Consider the following 12,468-nt stretch of genomic DNA (forward strand, 5'->3'; position numbering starts at 1 on the left):
GCTTATCAGAATCTGCAAGCCACAGATCCCACCCCCACGTGAATGAGTATGGCGTACATAGTACCTGTACCTACTCTCCAAAAAAGTGAATAAAAACGCGGTATAGATCCATCATCAAATACGACACCTGCCAGACCCCCAAAAAAATACCTCCGTTCTTGTCAAAGGCTCCCGCCAGTCTGCCTGCTCCTCCGTCTAACATTTCTTATATAACTAAGGGGCGTGGTCACATGATTGCCATTGGTTGGCCCCACCCGTTTAGTTATATAGAAAATGTCAGACCAATGAGCTGGCAATGAGACCAGAGGTTTTTTCTCTTTTTTTAGTGATTTTTTTTTTTAATAAAGCAATTGTCAAAAACTCATGCTGTGTCTTTACTCACTTTTTACACTTTCTTTTTTGTAAATTGGTATGGTTATTATGTACTCCATACTCATTCACATAGGGGCCGGGCTTCCAAATTCCAAAAAGCGCCCCTGCCCGCAGACCCCCACCCAACCACCCAGGGTTATGGGGTAGTGGCCTTTGTCTCCATCAATATTAGCACCCCCCATGTTGAGGACATTGAGGGCATATGGCCTGTTATGGTTCGGGAGGGCTGCTTGCTCATATCCCCCCCCCCCCCTTTCCAGACCTGCCGAGCTGCATGCTTGGATAAGAGTCTGGTAAGGATTTTTTGGGGGGCCCACATTGTTTAATTTATATTTTTTTGGAACTTTTTTTATTTTTTTATTTTGGCATGGGGTTCCCCTTAAAATTCATACCAGACCTGAAGGGCGAAGTATAGATTTGGGGGAGACTCCACACCAGTTTTTCTGAATACGCTATTGCTGGAATTCTTTTGTTTACATTTCAGCTCTCAGTGGGGAAGCTGATGGTTGATAACCACTTGCTTACCGCTGTCAGCAAAAATATGTTGGCAGAATGGCACGGCTGGGCAAAATAACGTACATGTACGTTACTTTGAATTTCCTGCCATGCACGCATGTGCCTGCTGCGAGCTCCATGACCGTGCCCACAGGACCCACAGACTCGTTCGCCACTGGGATACCCACGATCGTGTCACGGAGCTAAAGAACAGGGAGATGCCGATGTAAACAGCATCTCCCCTTTCTGCCTAGTGACAGCTGTGTCACACACAGCTCTTCCCCTAGACAGTCAAACACTCCCCCAGGACACACTAAACCCCTCCCCGCCCCCTAGTGGTTAACCCCTTCACTGCCCGTGACATTTTTATAGTAATCAATGCAATTTTATACCATTGATTGCTGTATTAATGCCAATGGTCCCACAAATGTCTCAAAATTGTCCGATATGTCCGCAATAATGTCACCGTCATGATAAAAATCACTGATCGCCGCTATTACTAGTAAAAAAAAAAATTATTAATAAAAATGCCATAAAACTATCCCCTATTTTGCAGACGCTATAAATTTTGCGCAAACCAATCAATAAACGCTTATTGCGATTTTTTTTTTTTTTTTTACCAAAAATATGTAGAAGAATACGTATCAGCCTAAACTGAGGAAATTTTTTTTTTTTTTTATATTTTTGGGGGATATTATAGTAAAAAAATGCGTTTTTTTTTTCAAAATTGTCACACTTTTTTTGTTTATAGCGCAAAAAATAAAAACCGCAGAGGTGATCAAATACCACCAAAAGAAAGCACTATTTGTGGGGAAAAAAGGACATCAATTTTGTTTGGGAGCCACGTTGCACAACTGCACAATTGTCAGTTAAAGCGACGCAGTGCCGAATTACAAGTGCTCTAGTCAGGAAGGGGGTAAATCCTTCTGGGGCTGATGTGGTTAACTCAATACCAGGCCAATCCTGACACTTCTCATATACATGTAAAAATCTACATTTTTTTCAAATTACTTGGAACCCCCAAACATATATATATATATATATATATATATATATATATATATATATATATATATATATATATATAGAAAGGCCAGTATGGTGGCCTGGAATTATGGGAGGAGCCCGGTGGGGTATATAACTAGCCCGTTCGCCTACCTTCCTCGTCGGTTCCGGTGCGCGATATCTGATACGTCAGAGATCAAGGGCCGACTGTTCGAGACAAAACGTAGCGAGTAGCGAGTTGTGTTCGTGAGTTCCCGTGTTTGTCCCGATCGTGTCCGTGTTGTCAGTCTCCTTGTCGTCGTTGGCGTTCGTGTGTTTTCCGTCCGAGTGTCGCAATACTCAAAGAAATTGCCGTTGTCGTACAGGTAGGGCTTCGGCACCCATTTTTATTTCATGTGTTACAATGTCACTTAAACACGATAGCCTGAACTCACGAACCTCTCACTTTTCATTTCACGAACGTTTTTAAACCGTGTCACTCGTACTCGTTACCTCATGTCACCACTCCTTTCCTTTCGAAGGAAAGTCGTTATTTCGTTTCGAGACATGTCGGTCGTGCCACGTCAGGCACTTCGGCTCGAGCCGAAACGATTCCCCGATCATTTCTTGAAAATATTCGAATCGTTCGAATCACTTCAATACCACAGCCGACTGCTCGTTACGTTAAATTCAAGCAGTCCGGACCATTTCAAATGCCATGTCCTTTCAAACAGTAAATCGGTCCGACCGTTGCAATACGATTCATATATTCGAAATCATTTCAATCATTTCATTCCGTTCGAATTATTGCGATCATTTCATGTCATTTCGTATCATTTCAATCTCTCTTATGTCAGATCGAATCATTTCAATCATTTCGAATCATTTCATCATTTCTGTCACTTACCGCGCTCCGGTGCGAATCCTGTCGCATCCCCGATGCACCGATTCGCTTCGAAGTGCCCCAGTTTCGGCCTCATTTCTGTACATGCTCCAGAGACTGAGTCACTCGCAGGTTCAGGCACAGTCCTTGATTCTAGTCTTTGTCATGGCATACCATTTCGGTCACCTATTACGCTCCGATTCGAATCCCGTCGCATTCATTGATGCACCGATTCGTTCCGGTGTGCCCAGCTGTTACGCCTCATTTCAGTACATGCTCCAGAGACGGATTCTTTGTTGTAACCATCAGTCCAGTTGTTGATTCTTGTCTCTGTCATGGCATATCATTTCTGTCACTTATCACGCTCCGATTCGAATCCTGTTGCATTTATTGATGCACCGATTTGTTCCGGTGTGCCCAGCTGTCACGCCTCATTTCTGTACATGCTCCAAAGACAGGATTCATTTGTTTCATTCATGGGCTCATCCTCTGATTCTTGTCTTTGTCATGGGTATCATTTCATCTCACCTATCACGCTCCGGTACGAATAGCCACACCTGTGTACCAAATTCGTCTCGGCGTGCCCTAGGACTGGCCTCATTTCAGTACATGCTCCAGAATCCGTTTTGTGCTCGGTCGCAAGATTGTGGCATGGCGATCCGGACCTCTGTCATGGCAGATTCACTCATTTCACTGTCACATGCCGCTTCCCGGTATGAGTCCAGTTGATTCTTCAAGTTTGGATTCCTACTGGGGGCCTTGCTCATCGGCCTCATTTCACTATAAATTGCTTCAAAGTTTCATACCTGCTAAAAAAAAAAAAAAAAAGAGGAAGAAAAAAGAAAGGAAAGCAACATTTCATTTGTTTGTTTCATTTTTCATTTATTTTATTTCATTTCATTTATAAATCTCACCTCCATGAAGTCACTATTTTAGCTAGCCATTTCTGTTCAGGTATAGAACTCTCAAACAAACTTCACCTCATCTCCGCAGGTCAGTCGAGTCTTCAGTAGGTCCACCCTGCACCTGGTGGGACGGTGCCTCCTTAGGTAAGGGAAAAAAAAAACGTCATCTGGGAGGAAACGCTCATGAGCGGAAGCATCCTTCTTGTTAAGCATATATTCTTTTTCAGGAGTCTCCAACGAGTCTTGTAATCCATGTCACCCACATGTAGGTTCCGTGTAGGAGAAAATCCAAACCCGAGGACTAATAGGCTCGCCAGGCCTGGATTACGCCACCATGTCCCGGGCTGGCAGCGAGGACCTCACTGCCCCTTTATCTCCGTCTCTAGTCTCAGAGAGTGGCAGCCAACGGTCCCTCAGAGCATGGACTATTCCTAAGCTGACAGCTGAGCTTAGGCGCAGAGGCGTACCCTTTCCGGCAACAGCCAGAAAGGCCGAGCTTTTCAGGCTCCTCTTTCCTCCCCCAGCTGCGGCTGAGGCTAGTACCCAGCAGGCCTCCCTGGGCGCTATCGCTTCTTCTATTTCGCAGCTCCATACCTTGGTGTCTTCCCTGACGACCTCAATGTCAGAGGTCCAGAATCGGGTGGCCCTCCTCGAGACCCGCCCGCCCGTGTCTCCTCCAGTACCAGCATCCCAGGCGGTGACTAGCCCTCTCGCAGGTACCACCGGGTGTACATCAGTGGTGTACCCTTCTCATCTGGTATCAGCTAGCATCAGGAAGGACATCCTAGAGGGAAAGGACGTCAATCTGGCTTCGCTTCTCATCTCCATTCATGAACTTGCGGAGAACAAGGCTTATACATGGGGGGACGTGTCGGTGGTCCTCAAGACCAAAGACCCCAGGCTGGACAGGAAGCTTTCTGTCACCGAATTTACATTGGCCTTCGGCATGATGAGGGACATCATCTGCTCAGTCTCCCCTAGCAGGAGGGAGGAGCTGGATCGCTACCTCCATGTGGTAGTAGATCTAGGTTATAAATACGGCGGTTTTTCATTTTACGACTACCACCGCTCCTTCTCAGCTAAGGCGGCCGCCAGGCTCTTCCAGTTCCAGATGCCTACTGATTGGAGCGTCATGGATACCGAGCTATTTTGCCGCCACTTCGCAGGGCTACGGTCTCCTCTCTGTGCGATTTGCCAACCGGCTACTCATACCGCGACTTGGTGTGCTAGCTCAGTGGCAGCCCCGCCCTCAGATGGTCCTTCTACCTCAGGTACCGCTCAGGGCCCACAGGCACGCCTGCCGCAGACGGATAAATTTGGGCGCCCGGTCAAGACCATGGGAGGTGCAGCAATCTGCAACAATTACAATAGCGGCTCATGCAATTTTAGTCAGTGCAGGCTGCTCCACGTATACACGCAGTGTCATAGGGCTCATCCCAGGCTCATGTGTGAGGTCAAACAGATTAAGAAGTCTTGACTAAGCCGGGTCAACGTCTCGTGGCTCAGCACCTACCTTACCGATCATCCTACCCCCTCACTATCCGTCTACCTTGTTCAGGGCTTCACTCAAGGCTTTCACACTGGACTTATTTCTCTCCCTCACCTCACGCACGAATGCCAGAACCTGCGGTCAGCAGCTATGGATGAACGAGCCATTGACCAATTACTACAGTCAGAGTTAGACCGAGACTTCATCATAGGCCCTTTCACACAGCCCCCATTCAACACCTGGAGAGTCAGCCCTATTGGGCTTGTCAAGGGCAAGTTCTCAAATAAACTCAGATTGGTGTACGATTTGTCAGCGCCTCATTCCTCTTCTGTCCCCAGTCTTAATTCCCTTATCCCCTCAGAGGAGTTCTCCCTCAAGTATGCATCCGTAGACACGGCCATCCAGGCCATTCTCAAAACAGGCACAGGAACCTGGCTCTCCAAGGCCGACATCTCGGACGCCTTCAAGCTCCTTCCCATCCATCCATCTCTCTGGTGCTGGCATGGCATCAAGTGGAAGGAGCGGTACTATTTCGCCACCAAACTAACATTCGGGTCCAAAAGCAGCCCCTGGCTCTTCGATACCTTCGCACAGACTCTCACGTGGATCCTGCTGCACGTAGCCCAGTGTCGGGGAGTCATACACTATCTGGATGACTTCCTGCTGATCGAGCCACCCGGCTCACCTCCAGGAGATCTGGATAAATTAAGGGTGGTCTTCAGTAACCTCAACATCCCCATTGCCGAGCACAAGGTGGATGGTCCGACGCAGACCATCACCTTTCTCGGGGTCAGCCTAGACACCAACACCATGCAGGCCAGCCTCCCCCCGGATAAACTGGCCCGCATCAGGACGGTCCTGAGGGACTTCACCCATGCCAGAACTTGCACCAAAAGACAGCTACAGTCCCTACTCGGCATGCTGAATTTCGCCATGCGCATCATCCCTCAGGGTCGCGCATTCGTGTCACGCCTATTAGTCTTACTGTCCCTCTCACAGGACCCGGAGCAAGTCCTCAGCCTGGATCCCGCGGCGATAGCAGACCTTGCTATGTGGGAGGAGTTCCTATCCTCTTGGAATGGCGTGTCCCTGTTCATTCCCTCTGTGTCTTCCCTTTCACCCCAGGTGGTGACCGACGCAGCGGCCTCCACAGGCTTTGCGGCAATTTTTGGCCATCTGTGGCTCGCAGCTCCCTGGCCTCCCCAGATACTGGCTATTCCTGGCTTCGCCGAGACGTCCTCCCTCTTTGAGTTGTACCCCATCGTAGTTGCAGCACACACATGGGGCCGCAGTTGGTCGGGGCAAACGGTGACCTTTTTTACAGATAATTTGGCCACTGCGGAGATCATTAATAAAGGCAGATCCAACTCTCTAGCGATTATGTCCTTCCTTCGTCGACTGGTCCAGCTCTCTTTATCATTTCAGTTCAACAACCATTGTTCCTTTATCCCCGGTAAATTCAATCAGGCAGCGGACGCCCTCTCCCGCTTTAACTTTGTCTCTTTTTTTGATCAGGTACCCGGAGCCGGACCAACATCAGCAGCTATCCCGGACTGGTCTCAGCTGACCCTGGATTAGCACCACACCTCCTAGCGGCCACCCAACTCATCGAGCACTCCCTCTCACGCAATACCCTCAAGGCCTATCAATCGGCCTCGAGGGCCTTTAACCGCTTCATGACGTGTCACAGCACAGAGACGTCCCGTGTCAAGCAAGTCCTAGCCTTCATTTCCTACTGCCACTCGGAGCTGGCGTTATCCTTTAATACGATCCGGCTATATCTGGCCGGTGTACAACATTTCTCGTCCCTCCAGGACCCTACCGAACCTTCCTTGTTTTCTTATCACGCCGTGCCTGTTATGCGCGGCGTCCAGAAGCGCCAGCCAGTGGCCCGCACCAAACGGCTGCCTATTACAGGAGACGTTTTTAGAGATATGTCAGATATTCTGGCCACTTCACCTTTCGGTCTCCGCATAAGTATCGTCTTGCAAGCAGCCATACACCTGGCCTTCTACGGCTTCTTACGGCCAGGCGAGTTTACTTGTAATGGCCCCACAGCACGTATGCTGTGCAAGCACCACCTGGTCCGATACGAAGACCATTACATTCTACACTTAGCAGTCTCCAAGACGCAGCAGCTTGGCTCGGGTACGGACATACACTTCTATAAAACCAACAACCGCTGGTGCCCGGTCGCCGTTCTCACCCGCTTGTTAACCCTTCTGGCCGATCAACCAGGGTCTGTTCCGCTTCTGCCATTTCACACTAAACCACTGAACGCTGCCCAGTTTATGGAACATGTCAGGATACTTCTGGGCATCCTTCACCTCAATCCTACTCACTACTCTGGACATTCTTTCCATATCGGAGCAGCTTCAACCGCCTCCCGCCAAGGGGTCCCGGACCATGTTATCAAGAAGTTGGGCAGATGGAAGTCCACCTGTTTCGCCCGTTACATACCCAATCCGCAATTGGAGATGGCCCAGGCCTTTGTCAAACTCACCCAGTCTCAAACTTGAAACAATAAAATACAACCCCTACCTGAATGTTTTGCCCCCTTATTTTGGTATACCGTTCGTTAGACCAGGGCACACTTTCAGGTCCATTTCAAGGAAGAGAGTTTATGTTAACCTTGTTTGTCATCCTTATCCGTATCGGTCAGAGGGCTCTGGACCATAAATATAATATAATTCTTTTTTTTATGCAGAAACCCTAGGTCGTTTGAATATTCTATCTTTACATCATATTTGCGCAGCGGTCTTTCAAACGCATTTTTTTGGGAAAAAAAAAAGTTAACTTTTTTTTGATAATTTGAAAGATGATGGTATGCCAGAAAATAGATACCTAACATGTCACACTTTAAAATTGTGTGCGCTCATGGAATGGCAACAAACTACGGTACTTTAAATTATCCATGTGTGACGCTTTAAAAGCCTTTGCAGGTTACCAGTTTAGAGCTTACAGAGAAGGCCTGGTGCTAGAATTCTTGCTCTCGCTCTGGCAATCATGGTGATACCTCACGTGTTGCAATCACTGTTTACATATGCGTGCGGGACCGACGTGTGTGTTTGCCGCTGTGTGTGAGCACGGGGTGATGGGAGCGCTTTAAATTTTATTTATTCTTTTAATTATTTTGTTTTATTTTTATTTTTACAGTGTTCTTTTTTTAAAAGTGAAGAATGTCTAGGATTAACAGAATGCTGGACATATTTGCAATCCATTGGCATGATAGCCTGCCGTGATTGCCACGGGTGACTGTACAAAGTCACTGAATTGCAGGATTAGTATAAGTGACCACCCCCTCGCTAGTTGGAGCAGCTGGGTAAGCGGGTAGCAATGATTTGCTCCCACTGGTTGCTATGGTCAATGGCTCTCACTATTTTAACACTGAATAGCGGGCAGAGCACACAAGTCCTTCCCATGGTTAAATTCCTCAATACTGGTTAAACACAGTTCCCGCCTCGCTTCCTTGGTTGCTAGGGGCAACAGCGGCAGTCACGTGATAAGGTGATTCTGGATGAGCCCCCAAATGTAGCGGTACCCCCCGTAGGGGCTGCTGAAAGTTGTGGCCCACCTGTCACCCTGCCCAGCCTGACATTCATGTCCCAGTCACTTTTGAGACAATTAACAGTCAATGTGCTTTTTTTGTATTTTTATTGAGGGATTTGAACTTGCATAGGAATTTATGGGATGCCCAGTAGAACAAGCAATTGGTTGATTGTATATCAGTCAGTTGGGACAACTATATACAATTTGGCTACTCCCAGTCTCTTTCAGCACACCTCTTGCTTGCGGACTGTTACCCTCACTATCTCTCCTGCACAACACTTAACTCCAGGCAGAGCTAGCACATGGTTAAGCCCAACTTTGACTCCGTCAGGCCTCAGCAACTGCCTTTGCAGGCAGGGACTATGGTTCCCTTTAATGCAGCAAGAATTGGAAATAGTGATAGCTGTCCTATGGTGGACTAGTGCCCCCAATAAGTCCTCTTAAGCCCCTGCCAGCTCTCCTGGCTGCAGCTGCCCAACCTCACTGCCCATCGAATTGCAATCCTCACTGGCTCCACACCCAGCTCTGACAGTTCCCTCTCCGTCCTCTCCCCAGCTCTCCCGATAGCACATGTCACTCACCAGCCCTCATGAGCTCTTGAAGGGATCCATCCTTCACCCAAGTCCCAGACCCAAGGTAAATCCCCCTAGACTGGGGAGCTCCCTCAAAGGCTCTGATAGCCTAGTACGCCATCCTCAGTTCTTCCACCTGACAACTCCCCCCCAGCTGGGCTGACTCCAGGTATTTCAAGGAGGCCTACTCCCTGACAATCCTAGTTGGGGATTGATCAGTGCTCCTTGAGACACCCCAGACAGCTCCACCTCTCTTCCCTGCCCCTCTTCTAGAATCCTCTAGAAGGAAAAGGGAGGTGACATTGGAGTGATGCTGTCTGTGAGTCACAGCTGCTACTGAGCCACTCTCAGCCCACACAGATCAAAAGAAACAACTAGGCCTGCCTAAATTTACCTGCACTCACCAAAAAATCTTACCTCTAGCACCTACCTAAGTAGAGAGTGCTACATAAGATTTAACAGGTACATTTTTTAGGTGTAACACCTGACAAAAAAAATATTTAGGGAAGGGTTGACACCTCTGCAACATTTGTTTTGATGTCTGTGCCCCTATTCAGAAGATTTCACCTCACTTTCTGTCCCTATGGCAATTTAATTTTGAAAATTTTGGGTTGTCGGAGAAACATGGATTGGTGATAAATCTTGAGTTTAGGCACCTTTTTCCTATCGTAACTCTTCAGAAGTGAATTTCCCTTCATAGGGGTAGATTTTCTCTCACTTCTTGCTGTCTCTCTCTGTAAGTATGATTCATTTGTAAGGTGGATGTCTGTAACTCAGGGCCTGACTGTACACTGGATAATAACTTTATTTAACCCTTTCCCGCCGAGCGTACGCACATCTGCGTACTCGGCTTCCGAGGGTTATACCGGGATGATGCCCGCACCTGCAGGCATCATCCCGGTACCGTTTTTTACAGCAGGCGATTGGCTATCCAGGCATAACAACCGATGCGGCTAAAAGCCGCTCGGCTGTTATGCCGGAGGAGCGGGAGGGGACGTCCCCCCCTCCCGCCGCCTCTCGCCGCTGTTACCGGTGCTCCCGCTCGATCGGGAGCACCGATTTGCGATCCGTCGGCTCTGGCTGCTGGGGAGGAACTGGAACGAAGCCGTAATCGGCTTCGTTCCAGTCTCCTCATCGTAAACACGGAAGCGACGTCATGACGTCACTTCCCGTTTACTCGGCTGCCAATGGCGCCGGTTTTAAAAAAATATCCGGTATTCAGAATCGCCGTTTTCGGCGATCTGAATACATTGAAGTGTAAAGGAGGGGTGGGGGGTCTTTTAGACCCCCGATCCCTCCATAAAGAGTACCTGTCACCACCTATTACTGTCACAAGGGATGTTTACATTCCTTGTGACAGCAATAAAAGTGATCAAATTTTTTTTTTTTTTTTTTAAACAATTTAGTCATTTAAAAATAAATAAAAAAAATAAAAAAATAAAAAAAAAAATTTCAAAGCGCCCGCCGTCCCCGCGAGCTCGCGAAGCAAAGAAAACGCATACGGAAGTCGCGCCCGCGTATGTAAACGGTGTTCAAATCACACATGTGAGGTATCGCCGCGATCGTCAGAGCGAGAGCAATAATTCTAGCAGTAGACCTCCTCTGTAACGCTAACCTGGTAACCGTAAAAAATTTTTAAAGCGTCGCCTATTGAGATTTTTAGGTACCGTACTTTGTCGTCAATCTACAAGTGCGCGCAATTATAAAGTGTGACATGTTTGGTATCTATTTACTCGGCGTAACATTATCTTTCACATTTCGCAAAAAAATTGGGCTAATTTTACTGTTTTGTTTTTTTTTTATTCATGAAAGTGTCCCTTTTCCCAAAAAGTTGCGTTTAAAACACCACTGCGCAAATACCGTGTGACATAAAATATTGCAACAATCGCCGTTTTATTCTCTAGAGCCTCTGCTAAAAAATATATATAATGTTTGGGGGTTCCAAGTAATTTTCTAGCAAAAAATATGGATTTTAACTTGTAAACACCAAATTCCAAAAATAGGCTTAGTCATGAAAGGGTTAATATGTTTCTAAAGTACTCCCATTTTTTTCTCAGTGTTCAATGTTTCTGGGATTTGGTCCCATTTAATATCTTGTAGTATTGAGCACAGAAGTGTGGGCTCTTTTGAAATCCAGTGTTCTTGTACTACCCTTGTGCTTCCTTTTCCTATGAGTTATGTTGAATGTGATTATCCTATGATCACTGGTTCCCAAGTTGTCCCATATTTCCACATCTGCGTTCTAGCAATATATTTCTAGTTGGGGCTTCTATCAACTGGCATGTGAAGTTGTCCTGTAGGAAATTTAGGAAATTACAAGCCTTTGAGTGAGCTGTTCCTTCTGCCCAGTCACTATCTGGATAGGTAAAGTCCCCTATTATGATAACATTGCCTGCCATTTCTAACTGTGATAGGAGATCCAACTCCTCCTCATCCTTCAGGTTAGGGGGCCTGCACCATACCCCCAATATTGAATTCCCATTTGTTCCTTTACTTTGAAGCTCCACCCACAGGGATTCCACCTTGCCACATTTTCAATGTCATCCCACATATATCAGTCTTGATGTATAGGCATATCACCCCCCCCCCCTTTCCTGTCCCTCTGATACAAGGAATACCCTTGGATAGTTGCCAGACAGTCATGTGAGCTGTGAAACCAAGTTTTTGATATTCCCACAAAGTCAAAATCCTGCTCGTACATCAGCAACCCCATTTTATCAATTTTGTTAGCTAATGTATCAATTATTATTTTATAGGTTACCAGAGACAGCTACTGTTTAAAAGTGTCAACGGTTCTTACAGCGTCTTCCATGGCTACCAGCCCAGTACATGGTGCGTATGAATTTCTGGAAAAAGTGACCCTGCCACCACAGGGTCACTTGTACTGGACAGGTTACCTGTAAAAGATATGTTTTTATAAAATATTATATACTTACCTTTCCGGGGGCTTGTGTATTGAAAAGCCATGTTTCTATGGTCCCTAGTGGCTCCAAGCATTCGAAGTTGAATACTTGCTGCCCTCTCCAACTCATATATCCTGTAGTGACGTACAAGCCAATGGCAGGGTCTACGTATTCAACACACCCAAAAGTGTAGAGTAATTGCAGTGGGAGAACTGAGAAGCAGTGGATTTTCAATATACAGGTCACTGAAATTGTAAGTATATACATGTGTAGAGTTGGACTGTTAAAAGTGGACCTGAGGTAACAGGGTGACTAT

General features: G+C 46.9%; 1 protein-coding gene across 4 annotated transcripts in view; it reads left to right on the forward strand.

Annotated features, from left to right (window-relative positions):
• LOC143930665 (alpha-2-macroglobulin-like protein 1) overlaps positions 1-12,468 on the forward strand; it is a 311,800-nt gene that overhangs the window by 232,315 nt on the left and 67,017 nt on the right. For all 4 annotated transcript variants that reach the window (XM_077455168.1, XM_077455166.1, XM_077455167.1 and 1 more), the window contains one exon: positions 12,006-12,081. In XM_077455168.1, the coding sequence (XP_077311294.1) occupies positions 12,006-12,081 (76 nt within the window). The remainder of the gene's footprint in view (positions 1-12,005; positions 12,082-12,468) is intronic.

Source organism: Lithobates pipiens, unplaced genomic scaffold (assembly GCF_037356315.1).
Source record: "Lithobates pipiens isolate NorthernLeopardFrog02 unplaced genomic scaffold, aLitPip1_a1.2 Scaffold_25, whole genome shotgun sequence".
Lineage (NCBI taxonomy): Eukaryota > Metazoa > Chordata > Amphibia > Anura > Ranidae > Lithobates > Lithobates pipiens.